The sequence below is a fragment of the Tachypleus tridentatus genome, chromosome 3 (genome assembly GCF_004210375.1).
Source record: "Tachypleus tridentatus isolate NWPU-2018 chromosome 3, ASM421037v1, whole genome shotgun sequence".
Classification (NCBI taxonomy): domain Eukaryota; kingdom Metazoa; phylum Arthropoda; class Merostomata; order Xiphosura; family Limulidae; genus Tachypleus; species Tachypleus tridentatus.
In genome coordinates, this window is record NC_134827.1 from 12,992,144 (window position 1) to 13,019,415 (window position 27,272).

The following is a 27,272-nucleotide window of genomic DNA, read 5'->3' on the forward strand; positions in this document are numbered from 1 at the left end:
ATATCTCCTCTTGGACTGTTGAATTTGTTTATCTAATTCTTTCCTTTCTAGTAAGCTGTAAACTGTATCTTGTGTGGGTATAGATGTATCTAAGATGTGCATTTTGTTATGATTTACAGCAAACTCTGGTTCTTCATGTTTTGTTAATGATTATTTACTTAAATTTACAATGGTCTCTTTACATGTGTCTGTAACATTAGAAGCCTTTTAAGAATCAATACATGAATTTAGTTTGTTAAAATGATCTTCAAAGTTGCTTGGATAGCTGTGTATTTTTGATAATGTCTGTACGTTGTATTATTTACCTTCTGATATAGGTAATATTATTCAGTATCTTATATTTACTTATATGTTGTTATTTAATCCTATCTTGGAGCATGGCTTTATTATGGGGTGATAACAGATAATTTAACCAAAGGTCTTTTAGGAATTATATGTTGTTCATGGAAAAAGATGTTATTTTTGATGGCTAACACTTATATTTTTTAAATCCCTAAATTCCTTACAAAGTGCAGAGTCCATACTGGTTAACTGAGAATATAATTAATTAGTTAACAGTTACTAATTAATAATTACATTTAGGTGGTTGTATAGACTACTAACTATGAAAACAAAGTATAAAACAATTATGAAACATGAACTAATAAATATACGGTTATGAAAACCTTTAAACATTTATATGAATAGTTTTCATGAGAAACTTTTCACAGCATCTGTACAAAAACAAGTGACACAGTTTTGTTGTATTTTGTACAATCTAAAATAAGTATTTCCAATCCAAGTGCAAATAAGTGAGATAGAGAAATTACGTAAAAAACAAACAAACCAATGACGAAATTGTTAAACAAAACCTGTATTTACTTATTTCACTTTCAGAGAAATAAAAATTAAAGTGAATCTTTACAGCTGAGAACGTGATACCTGAGAGGGAAATCCGATGACCACATAGGACCTGTGGAGTTCCCTGAGTGAGGAGGTTGATGTGTCACACGTCCACCCCCACGACCATTCCAAGTATCTCGAGCTTGATTCATGATAAAGTCTACTCTGAGTGGTGATCCACCAATTTCATATCCGTTCAACTGTGCAAAAGCTCTAGAAAACATAGCATAGTTTTTAAACCATGCAGGATACACATTAAAAATTATTTCAAGATACTTTAAATTTTTAAACCATTTATTCAAAAGTTCTGTGCAAGAAAATTAATAATTAACATCTTTAACCAAACATACAAGTCTATCCAAATCTAGGTTTGACAAAGAAAAAGAGGAAAGACACACATAAGAGAGAACAGATATTTCAAAATACAAGAGCAAATAACCTAACAGTGTGTGGTATATGCAGGTATATGTTTTGGAAGTTTTATAGTTTTTAATTATGTTGATTCCATGCACTTTTTGTATAAACATGTGGTCCAGAAAAATCATTCAACAGTGGTTTTCAATAACTGATCCATTGACCAGGACATTTTTGCCAGTCCACAGAAACATCCAATAAAAAAAGAATAAACAACTTAATGTATATATTTATTTCTGAATAAATATTAACAAACTAATGTTCAACATCCTCACAAACATTCTCAAAATCTTCTGTATAACTACCTACTATCTGTGTACTTGTCATCTATGTCAAATAACAAAGTATAAGGCTATACTGCTATTAATAGTGTGTAAATATTTCACAAAGATTTTGCCAGTCTGCAAGGTCAAAAAGGTTGGTTATTATTGCTTTCTGAAACACAAAGTACATCAACTGATTGAAAAAAATCTAAAAAAGCACCATATTATGGAGCTGGCAAACTAATAGAGGTAAAAACTAAAGAAATAAAACCTGATTAATGTCATGGTTTAGAAAAGACTAATGTCAAGAATAAAAACAGTTTAAAAGCAAATACAATTATTCAATATAAGAGAAATTTCTGTGCATGTGAAGACACCTGATGTTGCTGAAGATTGAAATCTACATAGTAATATAGTTGTGCTTAAGTTTAATTAAACACATAAAAACAATTTTTCATTCACAATCACATTAATTACAAATTTACATTTTTTTTTACTGCTACTGCTAGGAGGTGCTTGTATGTGTTTCATAGATTATCATACAATGCTGCCTTTTCTAAGTGAGGTATCTCCCTAATGATAAACAACTGCAGTTGAAAATCTAAAGGAAAATGAATTTAAAATTGCAGTTATACTGCAGTTCAGCTTTTATCCATTAATAAGACTAGGTTCAAGTGATGTGACAAAGTATTACACAGTTAATAGAAATTTACTAACAAAGGAGCTTTTCAACAGTAATATTATAATGTATGCCACCCTTTTGGCATTGTATTTCAGCATTGTTAATCTCCAACTTAATTACTGTTTAACCTTTTTCTACTAGAAGATTAATGTTTTGCTACTAAAAGGTCATCTAACAAGAAAAAAAATCAATTCATATTTTGTTAACTACTTCTTATACAACTAATATATGTAACATTTTGATAATACAATACTGACAAGTAAAACTGTTAATAATTTTTACTGCTACATAAATTATACTAGAAGATAAATTAATTAAGAATAGTTTGTACCAGCAAAATCAATTAAGGTATGGAAATTTTGTTTATTCCTTGCATTATTAGAAGAAAATATTTTATAATTTGAGACACAAGTAGACAAAAAAAAAGGTACAATTTTAAAATTCATTCTGGACCTTTGAAAAAATTAATAAAATCTGCTAAATAAACATTTTTCTCATAGCATTTTTGCAACACTGAATGAATTATTATATACTCACTGTTGAGCTTGATCCTGCGTTTCGTATGTTACAAAAACACTGTAACTATTTTCTGATTTTGCTGGTCCTATAACAAAAGAGGAAATTTAATTTCAATCATATTAAATTTTATTTTAGCCAGTTTATTAGTTTAGATTAATTAAGTTTTCTTGTTAACTTCTGTATGATTTGTTGAGGTAGGCCTGTTATACTCTACAACTTGTAAAGAGCCTAACAAAGTTTGTTAACAGTTAAATTTATTAAAGATGTCTTTTTCATTTATTTACAACATATACATATACTTTAATTAAAGGAATAATACATTATTAACACTTCACAGTGCAATCACTGCTTAAAATTACAGAACTGAGTAACTTAGCAACAGAAATAAAGGATTTTAAAAGCTAAAATAAAATATGGTACTCTTTAAAAAATATATATATAAAAATACATACCTGTAATAACCTACACAACAAACTTTTAAGTCAGTTCAAAATTTTATATTAAAACTTCAAATATTAAATTTATTGTGATATTATGATTTTTAAATTTTGCACATTTACACAGACACACACACACACACACATATATATATATATATATATATATATACATTTTGCTTTTTTATTGTTCATTTTTACCATTATTTATTTGTCTCTGAATACCACATTTTCATCCACTAATACCCAGTTCAAATATTTTTAAAATTTGCTTCAGTGTTTTTAATATACACTGATTATTAAGGACTTCCACGTGATAGAAAAGGAAAGTGCATGCTAATATATCAGCCACACCCAATCTGTTATATCCAGTGCCAACTTATAACTCAAAGTCCAATACGTGTTCATTTTTCTGAAAAGAAAAACTTAATATGGTCTCATGATTTTAACCATATAGCACTGCTGTCATTTTTGAACCCCTCCTGTACATGTTACTGAGCTACATTCATAACTCAATTAAACCACTTTAATATGAATGCATTTTAATGAAATTACTATTATCAAGCACATTATAACTTAGTTTTATATTATCTAAGTTTTATTACTTTATTCTAAAAATAAACATCTAGAACAGCAACTAAAACTGCAGTTTTGGCTGTCACATGATCTGTTCATCATTACAAGTCTAAACTTTACAAACTATTTTATACACGGATACTGTGAGAAAATAACAGACTGTTGGAATAGGAGATTAAAGTTCCATTGTCTTTCATTAGTGTCTGGAAAAACTTTAAGAATTTCTCAATGGAGGTTCAACAATCTAATATATCTAAGCTTAAGGACAGCTGTGCCCACTTGCAAAGTTAAAACTGTGTTGGCAAGTAACAGTTTAAAGTTAAATGGCATACTTATAACTAGCAGAAAGAGAAGATTTTTGTAATATTCAGTTACAGCCTAAACAAACCTCTACCAGTGTATGGATCTGAAGTAGGAGCTTGAAAAGAAACTTAGTTCACTGTTCTCAAAAGATACAGTGTTTGGCAATTGTTTGCATTATATGTATTAGTTTCTTAAACGGTTAGATTGCATTTGGTTTTACTTTATTATTTAAATAGTTGTGTATTATTTGTGTTTTAAAATGCATATTTGAAAGTTTTGTGATTGTATGCATTTAAACTCACATAGTTTGATTTGTGGAAATATCCAAGCAAGATTGTATCATTTGTGTGTGTGAGCTTTAGTGAAAGAATTTGTGTACAACCTTTGCTGTATAATAAACCATATAACAAGGAACAGAATTGTATACCCATATGAAGAGTAAAAGACAAAAAAAATTTGAAAGTTAAAAATAAACTATAAGTAAAAAGATAAAGGCATAAAATTACATATATAACAAAAACAAGTTTCAAAAGTATTCTATGTAAATTTCTATTTCTTAAATTTAAACATTTCACTGCATTGTACCTTGATAATATCAAATATAATAGACAAAATGGAAAATAAAATAAGAATATTTATTTTTAAAAACATTTGATAATCATTTACGAGGTTCAAGAGATCATACAAAAATGTGAAAAGTGTAAGATAAGAAACAGTATTTTTATGCTCAAAATGAAAATCACATTGTATATGAACTATTCAGAGTCCAAGTGCAAATAAATACATTAAATAATGAATGTTTTATTATAAATAGTAGAAAAAATAAAAATTAAATATCTCATTTTTCTAAAACTACACAACCACAGTGGTATACATGCTACATGTACACTTTCACTTACCCAACATGATAGGTTTAAGAACTTTCTATCACACTCTCCCATGCACACTTTATTCAAGACACAATATAAATTTTATAACTCACAAAAATGTTTGAAATAAATAAATAAACATGAACAGAAATATAAGAAAACAACCCATAAGTTGCAGTGCACAGAACATTAAGGAGAGAGGATTATACTGATAAGTTGAGTTTAAATGCCAGTTAAAACAAAACATGCACTACTCAGCATAAAAATTACACAGGTATTAGTTTGTTTTTGAATTTTGCACAAAACTACATGAGAGATATAAGTGCTAGGTGCAACAGGAATTCAAACCTGCAACCCACAGATTACGATTTGAGTGTTTTAATCACCTGGCCTCACTTGGCCAGATGTTAGTTATCAGAAGTCAAAACATATACATTACAGAAGGAAATAGAGAGAAATTACCTTCTAGTATTAAAGTTAGTGTATGTTTATTTCTCACTTATTACTTTCAGATAAAATGATCTTTCATTTATATAAATTTGTAAACTACTGTTGCGAGTTATATAAGTGATGATTCAGTTTTGGGAATTTCAAATTACATCTTGTTGTAATTTTCATTTTGTAGTGCAGTACATCTTTTAATCCTTTTGTGATTGGCATGATACAAGAGTTTGTTTACACAATTGTACATGTTAAGTATTTGCACTAACTTTTGATACAGCATGTGTATTTTTACAAAATTTGGTAAACTTTTAATAATGATCACATGTATTTTGTACACAAAAACTCAGATTTTTGTTAATGAAATATTTTTACTGCAGGTTTATTTGTGAAAATAGAGCCTGTTTTGTTATTAATATAAGTGCAAAGTGATTTCATATTATGATTAAAAATCTATTTTTCATTCAAAAAACCTAAAAAATATCCTAAATACATTTCAAACATTTGTTTTCAGTTTTATGTTATTTCCTATACTCTAAGTATGTGTGGACTGTCAACTAACAAACCTCACAACCATCACACAAAAAAATACGGAAATACATATGAATTAGGTTATTTTTCATGCTAGAATGACTGCATATTACAACAAGAAATGTTTTCTCTAAGTACCATAATTATCATAACACCATATATATTTACTATTTTTATCTTACTAACCTTCTAGTCATGCCCAGCTGACATTACATAATTTGCATTGATACAGTGTATGTGCACTCATTTAGAATACAAATAATATAAAACTGACTAATAATCTTCCATGTCTTAGTTGTGTAAATCAAGAAGTAAAAAGTAAACAACTGTCTCTTCTCACTACAACCTTTGTTCTCAGTTGCTGCTGGACATAGGTTGCTTAGCCTTTTGAAATTTTGCATGTGGAGGATATCAAACAAAATATTTTTAGGTTTTATATATAAAACAATAATACACAACTCATCTTCCTGAAATATTTCATGAGAAAACCACTAGGGGGACATTCTAAACTACTGGTTTGTTATTCAAGTCATATATTGAAGGGTATATAAGGGACCATTTCAAAAATTGAAAAGACTTAATGGGCTACAGTGTTTAATTCAATATATAAGCCATACCTTAACATATTAAAAAGATACAATGTTCTTATTTTATATTGTACCTTGTTAGTATTAGCAACGAGTTCCAAATGCATACAAAACTACAGGCCTAGTAGTTTGACAAAACAAACTAATTTTAAACAGTGCTGCATTGAACATACTATGTGACTCACTAAAATCTACATTTAAATGTGTTCTTTTAATATTTACTTTTAAAGTAAGAAAGTAACTTACTTATAATGTTAAAGTTTGAATTATAATCTACAATTTGATTCCAAACTTATTAATATAAACTCATATAGTAGTTGAATAAACTTTTTAATGCAAGTATACAAACACAATGGCACAGCCTCTAACATGTGACCCATCATGAAATAATTTATTTATATTGACAGTAATTACTTTACAGCTTAATGCTAAATAAAATAGTATATCCAAGTTTTCATTTTCCACTGGAACAGTCATTCAAAAATAAGACTACCATCCCAACCAGTTTATATACTTACATACATACATACATACATATAGATTTAATTTACAGAGTGCAAGTGTGTGCTTATGAAGACATGTTAAATACATATATTCAAGATGTGAAAAGCACAAAAAGTAAAAGGTTTTCAATCATCTGCATGAATTACTTCATTTATACTTCAGATTCACACATAAGCAATTAGATATTTACCAAATTATAAGTCACTCATTATTATGTGAAAAAAAAAATACATTTTGGTGTAAGCAGTTAATTTCATTGGAATTGTAAAACTGATATTTTGTACTATTTGCTATTACAAATATAGCTCCAAAAGACACATTTTTATACCTTTAGAATAATGATATTAATTTTGAAATTATTGCACTTTACAAATTTATAGCTTTGTAACAATACTTCACTTTATTAACTAGTCTTAAAACCAATTCTGTTTAAGTTGGAGCTGGTCAATTTAATCAATTACTCAAGAGCACTGTTGTAACAGCATCATGTTAATTAAACGACTGACTGAATTCACGACTAAGTCGGTTGTTATGAGAATAATCAACTGAAATGAGGCTTTCAATCATTTAAACAGTTAATTATTCAAAATTTCAATTACACTGATTTTTATGAAATAATCAACTAAATGAAATATTATCATGTTTGTTGTTAAATACAAAGCTATCTGTGTTCTGCCTTACAACTTGTATTTTGTACTCTAAATATAATGATTCATTGGGGTGAAGATCTCATGATCCAAGGTCTAGATTTCAATTTCCATTGCCACCAAACTTGACTCTCTCACACTGTTTTTATTTCTAGCAAATTTAATAAGGCTATCTGTCACTGTCAACAATTTTGAACTGCTTATTAGAAGAACATTTTTTTACATTTATAACTTACTGTGATTTGAGGAACATTGCACTAACTGAATAATGGGACCATTGATTAATCTATTATCAAACAGATATAGTTTAAATAGAATTTAGACAAATTCTCAGTACATCTATTCTTGAATGTATTAATTGATTTACTGTACTTCTTTACTTTATATAATATCATTACACTGCAATCAACAAGCACGTTTTTTAAGCATTGTCCAATTATGATAAATAATAATTTACTATCACTATAGAAATTTACTTAAGCCACATACCACTATTTTTGCGACACTATATAAAGTGTACATACCTTGATCACACCGATGAACATTGCCAAATGTTGACAACAGTCTTTTAATCTCCTCTAACTGTACATGATTGGGCACATTACTAACTTGAACTCTGTTTGTGCGGTTTCTGCAGAAAAAAAAAGCAAAAACTTTTACTGTCTGTTTTTTTTAGAGATTAAGTATAAATTATATTACATTGAAGAAACAAAATTATACAGATAGCTAAAAATATCAAAATACAGAATCCTGTGCACTTTGTACTTAAAACTGAGCAAATCAATCAATATGGTCAATTACCTCTGACTAATAATAATACTGATTAATGTCTTGTTACTGATTAATCACAAATAATAAGAAATAATTAATTTCATAAAAATAATGAAATAACTGAAATTAATGTTTCTAGTTATTACCATTTTCAAGTATTTCAACACATTAAATCAACTATTCAAAATTGAGGTTTCTGGTTATTCCAACTATTCAAGTCATCAATATACATCTTTTTTTTTTCTTTTAAGCACAAAAATACATAATTTTGAAATGCTAACTAGGTGAAAGAATGCCCATTGCCAACTCTCTGGCTACTTAAGTATCAGATAAAGTGTAAATTTACTCATTTTTATACTGTTATAAGTTTCTAATTTAAAATTGGGCAACTGTATTCTTTGATATTTTATAAGAAGGTGCAGATACAGGAGATAAGGTCCAGAGTCTAAGCCACCTTTAACTTCTTTCCAAACGTTAACTTCATTTTTCTCATGTTGTATAAATATGTGCACATTTAGGGAAATCTAGAAAAGCCAAATCTCTTTCACCCATTCATTTTAAAAATTAACAAATACATTATTTAATAGTGTATAACCAGGTATGAATCTAGGGGAGAGGTACAAAATGGTCAAACCCCCTACATTAATTTTTTTCAGAAATTAACTGGTTGGTTGGTTTGGTATTTTATGATGCAAAGCAACTAGGCTATCTGCACCAAACATCTGGTAAAAAGTTAAAATTAAAGTAAAATTATTAAAATTCATAAAAAGGAATCAAGGTAAAACAAAACAAAGTTTAATTTTTGAATTAAACATAAATAGCATTAAATCCAATTTGTATATCTAGTTTACAGCAGTAAGAGAGAAACGACAGCAATACAAGTTGTAAAGGACTTTCTGTAGCATAATTTTAATTATTATAACTCGCCAGGATAACTAATGGGCAAGTTCAAACATGAGTGTTAGTCACCTGAAGTTGGCCTTTCCAGTCCTGGTTTCAAGTTATTTGATGCTATGGCCATTTTGTAATAATTTCAAATTGAACTAGTTGTACTTTAATTCTTAAATATTAATTACATTTAAAAAAAATTCTACTTTGTAAATTAAAAAGATTAATGGCCTTCAAAAAATTAAAAACATTTCTAAGATGGACAGTGTCACCATCACCAATGACACTGTCTAATGTTATGGATCAACCTTGTGACGAAACATGTTTAAAATGGTGCTGCTGTTGAGTCATAACGACAGCAAAACAGAAAAATGTGGCTTACTGTGACCCGAGTGTCACACAGAAAACGCATTGGTACATCAGTCCCAGATAAAATAAAACAATGAGTTAAAAAACTGTAACCAATGCGTAGTCTAGTTAGAACTTCCTCTTTCCAATCCTTATGAAAGCAAGATGGTCAAAGTCCAATAGAAAATTTTATTTGGAAAAACTGGTTTTAACTTTGCTCACTCCATGTCAATTGCCAATTGGCATAGAGCTGTGCCTTGAATACAGGGTGATAGTCCATGTACAAAACAGGCACAGCAGTGATAGTGCCAGAACAGACAGATTTAGTTGCAGTGTTGGCGAGCTCATTCCCACAAATATCAATAAGGGCCTAGTATCCAGAAAAATTGGATAGAAGTAGATGTTAAAGAGAAATGGGCCAGTCGGTTTTAAACATCGGTGAGAACAAACATGAAGTGATTCCAGGGCAGTATAGAACTAAGCAAGTCAATATAAATAGTGCAATTTGAGTACTGTTTGGCTTTCATGTAATCCAGGGCATGAGAAATGGCACACAGTTCAGCAATGAACATAGAAATTGTAGATAGGATTCTGTATGGAACCACCGAACCACAACAAACCATGGCAGAGCCCACACAGTCACTTGATTTTGAAAGATCTGTATAAACAGGAATGGAAGGATAGTTCAAAAGATGTTCAACTAATAACAGGCAGTACTTCCGATCAGGAGTATCTGCTTTTCTCAGATGACTTAAAGAAAGGTTACATTTGGGGATTGTAAAAAGCCATGATGGGATGGGCTGCTGTTGGATACAAAGGCCAAAAGAAACAATGGTAAATTTTCTGTTCTGAAAATGTAAGGCCCACTGAGGAAGGAAAACACAACCCCAGGTGGGATGCTGTAATAAGGATCGAAGTTTAGAAACATACAGTAAAGACAGTTGCAAATGGCAGAGGTGTAGAGGAGGTTCATGAGACTGTGTACAAACTCTGGACCGAGGAAGTGCAGAGCTTAAGTCCCCAATAATGTATGGGTACAGCATCTTTAAGGCCTAAGATCCTGGCAGAGCTATAGACCAGTGACTCTTAATCTAGTTTTGATCAAATAAAAGCACAATATATCTTTAGCATAGAACATCGATACGCTCCTCAAGTGGTGGAAAAGAGGACACAGAGGATGTTCAGTGCTCTCATACATTTGACTTGTAGCTGCTTGATGTGTGGTATAAAGGTCAGCTTACAGTCAAAGGTAAGCCCCAAGAATTTTGTCTCAGGGACCAAGGGAAGAACAACTTCACCAATATGGAGTTAAGGAGTTAAACTGAAAGAGAATCTTCCCTGGGAGGCCCCCTCACCATCTACAGGAATCCACACCAAGGGGAAGAAATTAAAAACACTCTGATTTAATGTTATACAACCAGGTGCAGAATTAGGTGGTGTCTTACCACCTCCTCTTCCTTTCTTTTTTCTATCAGAAATTAAAAGAAAACAGCCAGATGTTCTTACACTACCATATATTACCTAAAAAAAAACATTAAATACCAATTTTGTTATAACATTAGATTATTATTTGCTATAAAAAAATCAAAGTTTTATAAAATCAAAACAGATGGAGTCAACAACTTATTAGTTATAAATCCCCACAACAATGATGATCAATTAAATGTTGCCAAGGTAATTTCCATGCCTTGGCTTTCCCAAAAAATACAATGTGTCTGATACTTGAGGATTTATTTTCTTCAGAATATTGTTTAGAAAATCTGCAAATCTTATAAGCTGTAATGTAGACTTGTCACTGAAATTATTTTCTCGATTGCTTAAAATATGTTTTATGTATTGCTGCTGTCTAAATTAAATGAAAATGCAAGTCACTTAACTATACAAGTCAACTTTTGTTTCACATACAAAATATTAGGTTGAGGAATAATTCGTGAGCGTTTTTAAATAATTTCATTCAAGCATTACATGCAAGACTATACAATACTTCAATGCATGAACACATTACACCCAAAACATTTATTATGATACTTTATTTCATGTAATACCTAGGTATATAGTATGCATTGTTTTAAACGAAATTGCAAGAAATTAAATGCGAAAAGCAGATGGTGTCGAAAACGCTCGATTTTGTCCACTTGACATTCCATTTAATGAGCTGAAAATGAAAGCAAAAATTAAAGACATATGAAAATCAAACACACCATCTATTAGAGCAAAAAATTATCTACCAAATGACATGAAATATTTTGCGAAAGCGTTTCATTTATGAATATATATTTTTAACTTGAAAAAACGCTCACAAATTATTCCTCAACCCAATACTTAAAAATTTGGTTATAATGTTACTCAAAAAACTTTCACATCAATGTAAAAATGAAACACTACTGTACCTAGAAGTTAAACATGTTGTTACTTGTTAACATAATAATACAATATCATCTGAATAGTCGTCCTTGTTTTACTTTAATTCATTCCCTAATGGCTTTCAAACTTTATAAGATAATTTTGTAACTTGCAGTTTACATGGACATTTTTCTAATTCCTATGTTGTCCAACTTTGGATCTAAGCTACTTGAAGAATGTCAAAATATTGTTTTGTTTTACTTCGGCCACATGCTTGTTTGCCTAACAAATAGTCACTTATGATAACTTGTATCCTTTAATTGGTTAGAAAGCATTTACATAACTGTGTAGTTACACATTATATACTTAAGAATCTAAAACTGTCATAAACATGCTTATAAAAATGTAAAACAATACTGAATTGTCTGGAATAACAAATATGGAAATGTGCACACTGCATTATTTAACATATAAAAATAAACATTAAACATTTACTGATAAGTAAATATTTTATTGTTTTGAAATGTAACAATGCAGTTGCATTGCCCGTATAATACATTTTCCAAGTACAGAGTTTTTGATTAAAAAAGAACTCAATTCAAACTGTGTCTAAAGACTAAAAATTTTCTCAAGCATTTCATATTTCTTGTCACTTAATAAAATTTTAAATATTACTTTCTAATTATATTACAACAATTTTAACTCAAAATATTTTAAAATCATTAACTGGCATTTAGTTACAGTAATTCACAAAGACAAAAAAGAAAAAAGGAATCAGGCTCATTTACATTTCTGCAACATATTTCTGGTGTGCAATTCATCTGGTCATCTCAAAGAATAACTAATTTTGCTCAGAACCTATCAACCCTTGAGAACATATTATAATTTCTTGATTTTCAAATGATTCCATGATTCTGTAAAGGCCTTGGTTAAAACTTTGTTACAGTGCTACATCAAGTGGTTTGGTCATTTACTAATGAAACACGGCTTTGAAAACAGCTATACAAAAAGTTTAAATATGATTAGATAAGAGCATTAATTAAACTATTATTTAATAACAGAACACATATATAGGTTTAAGAGTTTTTTTTATAGTTTCTGTAAATATTGTATATACTGTCAATTTTTTGTGGAGTAAGAAAGGGCTTATGTATTGAATTATATCTGTTGAAAAGCTAAAAAAACTTTCTTCAATGAAAAGACAGACAACTTGAGATGAGGTAAGTATATACAGTTTAGAGATTGATTTAATGGGAACAAAGAACACTTAATTTTAACACATTAACAATGTTTGGAGAATGTTTGTCAAAACTGAATATAATTAGTTTGTGTGTGTGTGTATGTGCAGTACAATGGATGAAGTAGAGGAGCCTCACAGCACAATGCATTTTAAATTCAAGGCATACCAAGTACAGCTTAGTGCAGGTAATTTCAGAATATCATAAGGTCTAAAGACAAAACAAATAAATATAAAGCAAGTTAACATTTCTTTAACATTGTGCACAACATATTTTAGCTGAAATCCTTGCCGTAAACACTGAAGAATGTCTTCTTCAAGCTTTTAGATATTCAATATAAAAATGAATTTCAGGTATTTTGAAGCAACACCCAGAGTTCCTCCTTTGATTGCATGCCTTCCTTACTTTTCACAATCAAAATATTTCCACATACACTCAACAGAGAATTCTGGGTTCTGATAAGGCCACACCAAGCATGCAAAAGTGTTATTTGTTTTCTTTCTACTGAGACACTGTTAAATGTTGTCTAAAAGAAACACAATGGTGGGTGAATAAGTGTAATGTTTGCCAACTCAAGTTGTAATTAATCAACCTGAACTTATATGTTATCTCCATGCTTAACTGAAGGTTGCAAATAATTTCTTACTGCTCCTGCCACATGTGATCTTTCACCTTTTGATTATAAAATTCACAAGCTTTGACTCATCAGACCAAAGTACTTGTTTTACACATACAGGTTGTATAATAATTTTGGTTTTAGCAAATGTCTCTTCTGTTTGTTGCCTTTATAAACAAAAGCTTTCTTGTTGGTGCACCATTTGATGTAAAAAATCAGTATAACAGTCTTCGAAATTACTAACAGCATATCAAATACAACAGAAAAAAAACGATAAGAAAAAAATGTAAAACTTCTTTCCCTTCAATTTATTATTTTTTTTCTGAAAGTTACTTCAAAATCACCTCTGATTCATCTTGTCCTAGCAGATTCAGTTGCAGGTATATAAAGAGAGTGATGAAGGATCAAATAGTCCCTAGTTGTCTACAATGTGTTAAACAATAAATGTTTTACAAACATGTAGTGATTTAAATGAAGCTTTCCTCAGCCTCGTAGAGGAACAATAGGATCATAATAAAGTTCATATTCTTAAATTCAAAAAAGATTTTCTTTTTTAAATGAGTAAATCTCAGAATTTGCTTTTTTCACCAAAAGTAGATAAGGAACTAGAGACTTCATTTTTTCCAAATTTATAACTTATCAAAATGTTAAATCTGCCCTGGTTAAGGCTTGAACTTGAGAACCTAAGTTCATCCAAGGTTTTAAGACCAATGCCAATACTCAAATCCATCTAATTATTCACGTCCAACCATATCTTCTGTTTTTTCAAGTAAAATATCTAAGATAGCATCTTCAGAAACTTGTGTAATATGATACTTCATATAGTGAGAAAAATATCAGATACAACATCAAGAAGCATAATTTTTAATGAGCTCATTTTTAGAGCAAAGTTCTTAGAAACATACAGTAAAGTTTAAGTAACCACAAAATGATGCAAGTCTATGCCATATTTAATAAGTCTATCCAAAATTATTTTTCAAAGGTATACTTTATATACTGTTGTTTTCAGGCTAAGAATGAAAATGTTATTTAAAATTTATAAATGTAGATAATCACATTCTCGTAACTTAAAAATTAGCTTCTTAATGAACAAGTGAAAAAATACACAATATCAAGAGAATATTTTTCTCCCATTACTATAATATCTTAATATTTGATTTCATACTAGTATATGATATACATTTAGAAATTTAAAATATTTTTTCAATGACAAAATTATACTCTTCTATTATACTCTTCAAAATCACAAAATTAGTAACAAAAGATAAAAAGTGGTAAATTTGTATTATAACTTAATACAATTTTTTTTTCGTGAAATCAACATGATAACACAAGTCCTCAGGCACACACAAACATTTAAGTCACTTTTAGTAGTACAACTACTTCAAAATAGTAGTGTGTGTAAAAATCCCAATTTAAACTTCAAGCCTTTGTCAAAACCAGTTAACATATTAACTGATTGTTATACATCCTCTAAATTTACTTAATATGAATACATTTAAAAAAAAAACTTTAAATCCAGCCCATATCATTCATATCATTAAAGTTTTTTCTTACACTCACTTAAATTTATTGCCTCTACAAAATCCTAAGGCAACTCATTCCAAAAGCCCAACCACCCTATTAGTAAAATAAAACTGTCTTAACTGATGATTACACCTAACCTGCAAAAACTTTTATTTGTGTCTCCTAGTCCCACTATTCTCACTCTCAAATATAAAAAATAATGATGGATCAACACTATCAATTCCTTGATAGATTGTTTAGGCAGAGTATTCATGATGACATTTTGCAGAATGGATGGCAACTGCCTGTTGTGGAGACACAAGTGTAGAGAATGACATTTCAAAAATCTTCCAGTCAGTGCATATGTAAGTGTTGTCAGTCTTTTATAGTATCCTGGTGGATTGTAGAAAGCGTGTTATGATTGATTGGATTATCATGGTTTCTGATTGGAAGAGAGATTTCCTGTAGATTCAACTGATGGCAATCACAGGTTACTCAACTCTAATCCAGAATCTCTGTGTAGTGAAGGTTTAATAGTGCTAACATAAAATGATTCCTTGATTTTTCTTGTCTTCCAGAATTTGTCTGTGTCAATGATTCCAGTTTTCTCCCAGTCCAGCTGACATGGCATGTTCTGTAATGGCTGAATTTTGTGTTTTTATGAGTCTTGTACTATCTTGTATAAACAGAGATCTACCAAAGAGAATCTCAAAAACGTCATCTACGAAGTTCCGTGTTCCTGCAACAACACATACATTGGAGAAATGAGAAGAACACTCACGACAAGAACAAAAGAACAAAGATAGTACAAGACTCATGAAAACACAAAATTTAGCCATTGCAGAGCATGCCACATCAGTCAGACACATAATAAACTGGGAGAAAACTAGAATTACTGACACAGAAAAATGCTGAAAGACAAGAACTAAACTAAATGCACTTGACAGGGGTTTAGTTTAGAGAGAGAGAAGTCTGATGAATTCTCTCCCCAACAGGGGTGGTCAGGAAGGTTGTAGTTCCTCTTCACACCCTCTTGTGAAAGATTATTTAACTTTGCATGGGAGCTTACCTGTATTTTGCTTTGAATTGTTTAAGGTGATGAAGTGAGGTGGGGCAGTATGAAAATGACCCTTGAGAAAGGAGAGCGAGACAAAGGCGGCATTAGGAAAGTAAGCCAGGCTCATATAGCCTGATGGCCAATGATACGAAACATTAACTCAAACGGCACCATTCAGGGCCAGGTGGAAGACAAATAAAATCAAAGAACTATTTTATATTATCTCCAGTAAACCTTCACTAAACAGAGATTCCAGATTAGAGGTGAGTAACCTGTAGCTGCCATTGGTTGAATCTACAGGAAATCTCTCCTCCAATCAGAAACAGTGATAATCAAACCAATCATAACACAATCTCCACAATCCACCAGGACACTATAAAAGACCGACAACACCCACACACTCACACTGACTTTAAGACAAAGGGTGGAAGACGTTCAAAATGTCGTCCTTTACATTTGCGTCTTCACAACAGGCAGTTGCTGTCCATTCTACAAACTATCAATTCCCTTTATAATCTTACACACCTCATCAAATTCCCCCTTAACTCTTATCAAGAGAAAACAATCTAGGCAATTTCAGCCTCTACTCATATGACAACCCCTCCATCCCAGGCACCATTCTATTAACTCTTCTCTGAACCCTCTATAACAATTCAATGTCTTTCCTAAGGTGGAGACCTCAGTACTGAACACAGTATTACAAATTCAGCTTAACCACTGACCTGTACAATGAAATTATAACCTCTTTAGACTTGTACTTGATACATTTGTACATATGACCTAAAATCCTGTATGCCCTACCACTAGGAACAGCACACTGCTTGGATGGATTTAGAGACTAATCAACTATTACACCAAGATTCCTTTCCTTCATAACACTATTAAGGTTATTCCCATCCAAATTAAACTTAATTCAAATCATGATAACCCACATGCATTATCTTGTATTTATTATAATTAAAAACCCATCTGCCATTTATTTGCCCACCTAATAAATGATCTGAATCCTTTTGTAAATAAGCATCATCCACAAATTTAAGTAATATATTTGACTTTCATCATGTACTTCATTGAAGAAAATAAGGAAGAGCAAAAGTCTTAGGAATGGGCCCTAAAGTACTCCACTTATGACATTAACCCTTTTGCAACAAGCTCTGTTTACAATACTTACATTAATATATACATATGGACATTAAATATTTATACTATAACTTTTAATGCAATATGCATATATTCACAAAATGTGGTAGAATGTTAGTAACAGTAACAAGTCTTCTGTACACACAAAAAAATCAGATTTTTTAAAGTATTTTTTAAAGGTTTGTTTCATAACTAATCCAAGTGTAAAGTATTTTTATGTCATGATTAAAACACAATTCTTTATCCCAAAAATCTCCAATATTACTTGTGTAATCTCTAAAGCCTCCTAAGTATCTTTCAAACATTTGCTTTCAGTAAAACTTTGTATTGTTTTATTTTCTCTACCCTAATTTTACAAGGTATACCAATTTGACTGACATCTTACCCACCATAAAAATCAGGAAATAAACACAAATTATGCTTTTTTCATGCTAGAATGACTGCAGATAACACAAAAACACAATTGTTTAGTGTAAGTAATTTAAATCTCATAAAATTTAACATTTATATATATTTATTATTATTATTATTATTATTATATTGACCTTTCGCTCATGTCTGGCTAACTTTGAAGAAGTTGCAATGACACTGTGGATGTGCACTCAGACTTCCATTCCCAAGAACATAAAACTAGCATTTTACACAGTGACCTGTCTTGGCTGTGTTTTAGTGTACTAGTATTATATACAAACAAGTTCTTAAAATGTAAAACAGGAAATAAAGATCTCTTCTAGTTATAAACTTTATATCTATTTGTTGTTTGCCTTAGATTACTAGCCTTACTAAATTTTGCATGTGAAGGATGGGAAATGAAATAATTAAGTTTTTATATATACATTTCAAACAAAACAAAAAAACAACAACAAAATTACTATAACAATACCATAAATTTATCAAGTTTAGTAACTAAACTGTACTTGGATCTAAAAAATATGAAATTCAACAGCTCACTAAAGTGTCAACTTAACCTCTTTAAACCCAGAATGAAAAGAAATGACTTTTCATGGAAATAAGTTGAAATAGTTCATCAGAGAACTATATAAAGGACTTTCTGAGCTTTTGATTGGATAGTCACACATCACAGACAGAAGTAGGTTCATGTAATCAAGTATCTTGAAAAATGGAAAGAGGTGGGAGAGGCTGCTGTATTTGATTCTGTTTATGGAGCAGTGTCTCAGTAAATACAAAAGGTAAAAGTTTCTTATTTTATAATATAGCTTGTAAATACTGATAATTTGAATTTCTAATTTTTATGAAACTACAGACTCTGTAGTTGGACATCACAAACATAATTTGAACCAAGGCTGCATTCAACATAGCAGAAACACAAAAATTTATATTAAGGTGTGTTCTTTTAATGTTTATTTTTAGGCTAAGATATTAACTAATGTATAATAATACAATTTGAATTATAATCTATGATTTTATATCAAACTCACCAATATAAATTTATAAAACAGTAGTTTAAAAATTTTGAAAGCAAGTCACAATGACATGGCCTTTGACCTGTGTCCTGTGGCAACAGGGTTAATTCACTTTGGCTAAGCTCCATTTGTATCAACCCTCTGCTTTCTTCCTCCCAGCCACTCCTCTATTCAGTTAGTTAACTTATCCCCCACACTTTTTTTTTTTTTTTTTAATAAGCCTTTTACCTGGCATCTTTTCAAATGCTTTCTGAAAATTTGGATACACCAAATCTACACCCTTACCTACATAAACATTAACCTTTAAAAAAAAAAAATGAAAAGATTTGTAAGGCAAGATTTTCCCTTTGTGAAACCATGTTGAGTATCCAATAAAATTTTAAACTTTGTTAAATGACTTTGTAAAACATCTTTTATCAGAATTTCTAAAACTTTTCCCAAAGCTAATGTAAGACTAATGGGTCTATAATTACTCAGACACTTTTTATTAGTTCCTTTCAAAAGTCCTTCAAGTCCTCTGGAACATACCCCTATTCAAGGACTAGAAAAAAATAGTAGTAAGTGGCTTTCATATCCAATCTTTAACCGCCTTCAAAACCCTTGGAAAAATATTATGTAGTTACCTTCTTGATCTTGTTTCCATTTATCAACTACTCAAGATATGAAATACTGCTTAAATTTTTCTTAGTAAAAACAACACAAACAAAATGAATACCCCAGCTATCTCATAATCATCAGATACTAGCTTTCCTTTATCATTCCTCAAGGATCCTATTCCCATTTTAACATTTTGTTTTCCATTAATGTATTTAACCCTTTCACAATGGGCTCTGTTTGATATACACGAGTTCATATATAGATTCCACATTAAAGTACTTACACTATAACTTTGGATAGAGTATGTGCACCTTCACAAAATTTGGTATTTAAGATTACAAGTTTTTTGTACACAAAATACCAAAATTGTTTAATAAAATATTTTTATAGAAGATTTCTTTGTGAAAATATTGAGTCTATTTGGTTACTAGTCTGAGTGCAAAGTAATTTTCACATCATGATTAAAGTGGGGTCTGTCACTTAACCAACCTCACAACTATCATACAAAATTAAGATATAAATATAAATTATGCTTTTTTCATGCTACAATGACTACATATTATAACATGAAAATATAATAAGTAGCTTAAGTATCATAATTTTATATATTTATATACATATTTATTATTTGTAATTATACTGACTTTCCAGTCGTGCCCAACTAACATCACATAACTTACACTAACATGACACATGTGCACTCATGTTACTGTATCCAATAATATAAAACTGACTCTTTGTCTTCCCTGGCTGTGTACTAGTCATATTCTAATTATTATAAGTTATATATGCATAAAATTTACTAAACTTATTTTTATTAAAATGCAGAACACTAAATAGATAAGTAAAAGCAAACAATTATCCCTTCTATCTACAACATTTGAATTTAGTTGCTGCTGGACATAGGTTGCTAAGCCTATTAAAGTTTTGTATGTGGAAGACAGCAAACAAATTTTTTTTAGGTTTTATATAAATAGTTTAATAACCAAAGAATTATAGATAATTATGCTGATACCATAGAATTCGATTACAATTTACCAAGCATGGTAAGTGAGGCGTATTTAGGTTTAAAAAAAGTATTAAACTTCAGGCAGATTAAAGAGAACTTTACTCCTTGAAATCTTGGTTTGAAAAAATGTGGTAACCTTTTCACAAATTAAAAAGGATGAGAAAATCACTAGGGAGCATTCTTATATGTCAAATATTGTAGTAAGTGAATATGAAGGACCATTTCTAAAAATAGAAAAAGATGAACTGGGCCACCGTGTTTAATTCAGTACATAAGCCACATCACAGCAAAATAAAAAGATACAAGGTTCTTATTTTACATTCTAGAGTGTCAATATTGATAATTTCAGTTCCCAATTTGTACAAAACTATAGATTTAGTATTTTAACACCACAAGCATCTAACTGCAATTTTTAATGCAAGTCAACAAACACAATGACATGGGCTTTGGCCCTTGACCCATCATGAAAGGGTTAAAGAAATCTCTACTGTTAATTTTTACATTTTCAACCAACCTTTTCTCATAACAGCCTTTTTTATGTCTTAACCTTTAAACAGCAGTCATTATCAATTGATGATGTTATCTTTAACATTCCTACTGTTTAAGAATTAATGTTATGACTGTACTTTGTTGATCTTACATAATCTTCTAAATCTCATGTCATACCAGTAAACTTAGTTTTTAAATTTATAATGCTTTGTTTTAATTTTTTATCTCAGACTCTCTGTAAATCATCCTGATTTTCTACTTGCAGCTACCCTTTCCTTTCTATAAGAAATATGTTTACCTTCAATATTTAAAAATTATCTTTAAAACTCTTCCACATCTGATCATTATCTCCAAGTGACTTAGGTGCCCAACTTACAACTGATAATTTTTAATCACAACCCTTCAAAATTTGGTTTTTGGAAGTTGGTAACCAAAATATCATTATTTCTTTTCTCCATATGAAACAAAACACTGAACCTAACAGAGCAATGACAACTTGCACACAAATATTTCCCAGTTTCCACCCATTCAATTATTTCTACATTTGAAGTTAACACATCTAAAAGAGCATTTCTAGCAGCTTCCTTGAATAATTGATGAAGATCATCCTGAAAATTTTCCAAAAACCTTTCTCCTACATGGTTTGAATGTAGCATTTCCCAATTTATACACCCAAAACTGAAATTGCCCATAACTATGACTTCATTAACAGCTGAAATATTAACCAAATTGTAAATTTTCTCACTAATTTCATCAGTATCATTTGATAGTTTGTAACAAATTTTTACTTAAATTCTTTTCCTTTCAAGTTCACTAAAACAAACCCAAATGGATTCAATCTCCTTACTATTATCTTTGATATACTCAATGTCAACAGGAGATAACTCTCATTTTACATATAAAGCCATTCCTCCCTCCCACTTTAATTTTCTAACCCTATTTCTAAAATAAACTTCTGTCATCAAAATCAACTGATGTTTAACCATGTTTCAGTTATTACCATTATATCAAAATCCCCCATTCATACCAATGCTCTAAAGTCATCTATTTTATTTCTTATACTTTTAGCATTATGGTAGTAATAATTAAGTCTACCTTATAACTACTTATATACTCATCTCCTATAATAAACTTAACATCTCTTATTCTTTTTGCATTTAGTTTTCCTTACCCTTATCTAGTCCTAATTTAAAATTTCCCTTACAGCCAAGCTAATAATTTTAACAAACAAGCCAGCCCCTACACCTATTTAAGTGTAAACCATTTCATTTTAAAAAATTTCTCTTTTTCCACTGAACTGTTCTGAGTCCAACCAGCCAATGTACTCATCCTTACATATTAACATATCTTTAGCATTTAGCCCTCGTGACCTACTTATGTCATCCTCACAGTTAATCCTAAGCATTCCTTAAATACCTTTATCAACCCCTAGTACTTATTAATTAGCTCCCCTGACATACCTTTCCCTACATCATTAGCCTCTATGTGCACCACAAAACCTACATCTCTGTTAGCCCCATTTATTTTATATTCTGCTGTTATGTAAATATTTATTTTACTATTTTCAGTACTGGAGATATTGATGATACTGCTTATTTTTTCTTGATTTTAATAAATCATAATTTTTATGTTATCTGGAAGAAAAACTATGTAATTCTAATAGTTTAAGGTATATGCATGTTTATAAGTTTAAACAAATGTATACACATATTTACACTTAGGATGCAATTACAAATGTAAAGTATTCATCATTTACTAAATAATTAACTGACTTAAGTGCAACAGTTTAACACAGAAATAAATTTTTCAGCAAATGATCTTACTTTACTTCTAGCCCTAAAAGATATAAAATTTAAGGTGTACCATTATGCATTTAACACTAAAATGTCATATTTTTGTACCATAAGAATACTAACATGATAAAATTATGACTATAGATAGTAGTGTATGGCGTCTATGGTTTTCTGCATCAAGTTTGGTTTACTTAACACTAATATACTTCTAACGATTATTTTGGTTTTCTTTAGTCATATGTTACACAAAGGTTTTAATAAGCTTATAATTCATTACTTATATCTTTTCTAAAAATATTTTCTAACATGTTTTTATTCAAAGTTAATTGACCAACTAAAATCTTACCTTCGACCTTGAGGAAATGGAGCCTCCATCAACAGTTCGGATCCCATGACGTTATATCCTAGGTGATATAAACTGTAATAAAGGAAGAAACCTCGGTGTAAGTAGTGAATTTTAAGTGAACAAAACTTACATGAAACTGTACTATCGATCCGTTTACAATAATTTCTCTAAAAACATTATATTTTTTTATAATTTTATATAATATTAGTAAGTTAGCTAACAACAGCAAGTTATAATTATTCTACTTCAAGTCTTGGGCCTAACTTAGTAGTACTTCAATACTAGTAGTGAAAGTCTTTTGTACTCAGTTAAACTTAATACTGGGACTCGAAATAAAATAGTCTTTCATAATAATATATGTATATCAACAGGATGTAATATCGATCGAGATGGATAATAATGTGAGTAAATCTACTATACATTCATAAATAAAAATGAATAAGTCTAGAATGGTGGATAATAATTAAAATACCTTCAATCTCTCGATTTCATCAATGGATGCCTAATGTCGGCTGTGCCACTGAGCTAGTTGCTGGTCGAGATTCAATTCACCAATCAGCAAAAAGCCGGTTATTTACGTAGATATTTCATTGGTTGAAACCATAAACAGAAATTATATTCATGTAGCCAATATCTTTAGCGTTACAGCATTAGTAAGAGATAAATAACAAACTGAATTAACAAAAACACAGGTACTGAATAAAAATATATGAAAATGTTCATAATTACCTTCAAAACTCCAACATTTATTTTATGTTCTATTAAATGGGCGAAGGTGTTCATTTGGTTTGTGTGCTCAGACTCGGAATCAGGAGTTAACAACGCGTATGGTCACCGCAGAAATGAGCCCTGCACCTTGTATGACAACCAAATCCCAATTTTTGGTGAGATAAGTTGACGGTGAAAGCTGCTTACGAGCTGCGAACAGTGGCATATTTAAGGTTCTGTAGGCTCAGGGTTCCATGTAATTTTACATAGAAGAAAACGATCAATGGGCCCCCATAAAGACTATGATCCATGGGGCTAACTCCTCTCTAGGCCCTACCTAAATCTGCCACTGGCTGCAAATATAACTTTGTGCAGCTTTGACCGAAAGTTCCAAACCAAAGTACTAGACCTAAAAACTGCAATACTTTTCAGAGTTCGTCCTACTGACAAATAAAATTTTACCATCGTAATCTGAACTGGATTAAAAGTTAGCGAGAAGGTTAAAAAAATGAAAAATCAAATAAAAAAAAACTCTTGGCATTTCACAGAATTATAAGTAAAACAAAACCACAATAAAAGAAATTAAATAGGGAAACTATAAGTTTTATATCCAATTCACCGTGTTTTTGTAATATTTTAGTTGTATTTGGTTATATATCCACTGCTTCAAAACAGTGTAATAACTTTATATTATTTAAGCAAGGTCACCAGCTGATAATTAATTCTACGTGGCATAGGACTTGTTTTCCTAGCCCCTTGCATCCAACTTCTGTTTAGAAGTGCCCGAAATCATTCCGCTACCTTTCAATAGCTGAAAGCTTCTCAAAATATAAATGTTCAATAATTTTTCATGGCAGCAACAGATATGGAAGATAAACTAGATAAACATTTTCTTAAAATTTTGTGTAAGAACAAGGCAGAAATAATACAAGGTTTGTTTGTTTTTGAATTTTGAGCAAAGCTACACGAGGGCTATCTGCACTAGCCGTCCCTAATTTAGCAATGTAAGACTAGAGGGAAAGCAGCTAATTATCACCAACCACTTTTACTAACGAATAGTGGGATTGACCCTCACATTATAACGCCCCCACGACTGAAAGGGCGAACATGTTTGGCGTGACGGGGATTCGAACCCGCGACCCTTGGCTCAGGAGTTTAGTGCCTTAATTACCTGGCCATAATTCAAGGTATAATGAACCCTCTTCCCACGGGTCCGATCGGTGTGACTGAGTTCGTAACAAAAAAGTAAAGTTCAGAGTCTCCATACCATAACTATTAAGAGTATGCACGTGTTTCTGCTCAAATTTTATTACCCTCTGAACCATGTCGAACTAATAATACCACCGTAAAGGTTTTGTTTTTTTTAGTTTTTAGTGCTTATAAATTGCTCAATGAACATGCGGCTCACATTACCCTATAGAATTACATAACGCACAAGCTACTAGTGAGTACACGTTCATCATCTTACCTAATCTCAGCTAATAAACTTTAATTTCGATAGTTTAGTTGATTTTACAACAATAAATAAAATATACGTATTAAAATAAAAAAAAAAACATAGTACTTACCTTCAAAAATTTCACATACCATCCCTTTTCTACTTTTCCTCACTTTCTCAGGTGTAGCTTTGGGGATTGTCTCCACGAAAGAAAATATCTTACCCTCATTAGAAGTTCATCATAATGTAGAAAGCTGTTCATTTTCTGGTTTTTGTACAGTTGTGTTTCCAAACCTTTATTCTTGTCTTAATTTCGGTGTGAAAACATTTCCTTGGGGGAGGGGCTATAGATATTGTGTATATATATATATATATATTGTGTATAAAGGATATCGTGTTCATGTTATTGAGGAAAGCAAACCAGTGAGTAATCTGGAAACATATTAAACAATCACCTAAATCAGTTGTACAGGTAAACTATTCATTGCAAAATATTTCAACTAATCATATGTTGAAATTTCTTGAAAGGTATTATTTTCTAAATCATTTGCAGAATGTTTTGACCGATAGAAACAAATCGTTGGCACTTGGTCTGTTTCAAGAATGGTTTAATTAAAGGCTTTAACGATAAACAATACAGTAGCACAGTGGTATGTCTGCGGACTTACACACTAAAAACCGGGTTTTTATACCCGTGGTGGGCAGAGCACATATAGCCCATTGTGCAGCTTTGTGCTTAATTCAAAAACAAACAAACGATAAACAATAAATTAAAACCTATTTTCTTTTCGCTCAAAAACTTTTGATAACATTTAAGACAATAGAAAAACATTAATTTAACTGAATGTAAAATATCTTATACAATTATCAAATGGTTATCTGACTTCTCTTCGAGAGGCCGTAGTTGTCAATGGTTACAGATTTACATTTACCACACACCTATTTTACGTTGAAATGCTAATTTGCATTCATAGACAACTATTTGATACACCAAAATTGTCAAACACAGACCCTATGACCACGAAATTGGAAAACAATTTTGATATAAAATTTCATTGCTTTTTAATGTGTTGTGCAGATACTACATATCTTAATATTATATAAATATCTGATATATTTCATATTTGGACAATTGTAAAATATTTTGAAAATTATAATTTGAAATATACTAAATTTGATAAAGCTCTTGTTATAATTCAGCTTTAGATGTGAGAACTTTCTGCAGCACATCTTTTGGTATTCTTTGATCTGCATTACAGTATGTGCAGGTTTCATATGGCACTTTGTTGAGAGTGCCACTCAGTTTGTTTGATTCTAAACCTATCTTTATTCATTAATTTCTATTAGAAATGGATAAAACTTGATACTGCCTGGCGAAAATTTTATTTGACAAGACGTTTAGCATATGATATATATAAATAAAAAGCTATATCTCAGAACGGCTGGCAGGGGTTTGATTCCCGTCGGTGGGCTCAGCAGAGAGCTTGATGTGGCTTTGCTTTAAGAAAACAAACAAACAGAACGGCTGGTATGGGTATTAACACTTTTATTAACAAGGAGAGAACAACGTTTCGACCTTCATAGGTCATCTTCAGGTTCTCTTCTTATCAATAAACGTGTTAATACTCATACCACCCGTTCTGAGATACACTTTTATTTCAAGTGGGTTTCTCGTCATCAAGAAATAGAAAGCTGTTTTTCTGTTAGACAGTGGCCAAGGTCAGTCACACTCGAGAACCTGGCCTACAATAAATCCAGATCATAAATGCAAAGGCCCCTTATGGCCAGGTGGGTTAAGGCGTTCGATTCGTAATCTGATGGTCGCGGATTCGAATGGCCGTCGCACCAAACATGCTTACTCTTTCAGCAATGTAGGCGTTATAATATTACGGTCAATCCTAGTATT

The 27,272-nt window shown here is 30.7% G+C and overlaps 1 protein-coding gene across 2 annotated transcripts in view; it reads right to left on the bottom strand.

Annotated features, from left to right (window-relative positions):
* Positions 1-24,033, bottom strand: part of LOC143246376 (insulin-like growth factor 2 mRNA-binding protein 1) — a 59,908-nt gene extending 35,875 nt beyond the window's left edge. Inside the window, exons 1-5 of one of the 2 annotated variants that reach the window (XM_076492967.1) lie at positions 23,950-24,033; positions 23,221-23,292; positions 8,180-8,286; positions 2,779-2,845; positions 922-1,095 (exon numbers count right to left, since the gene is read on the bottom strand). In XM_076492967.1, coding sequence (XP_076349082.1) covers positions 922-1,095; positions 2,779-2,845; positions 8,180-8,286; positions 23,221-23,267 — 395 coding nt within the window. In that variant the 5' untranslated portion in view covers positions 23,268-23,292; positions 23,950-24,033. Of the gene's footprint in view, positions 1-921; positions 1,096-2,778; positions 2,846-8,179; positions 8,287-23,220; positions 23,293-23,692; positions 23,832-23,949 lie in introns of those variants that run through there. The other variant, XM_076492966.1, reaches the window with a different exon arrangement.
* Positions 24,034-27,272: the final 3,239 nt, after the last annotated feature.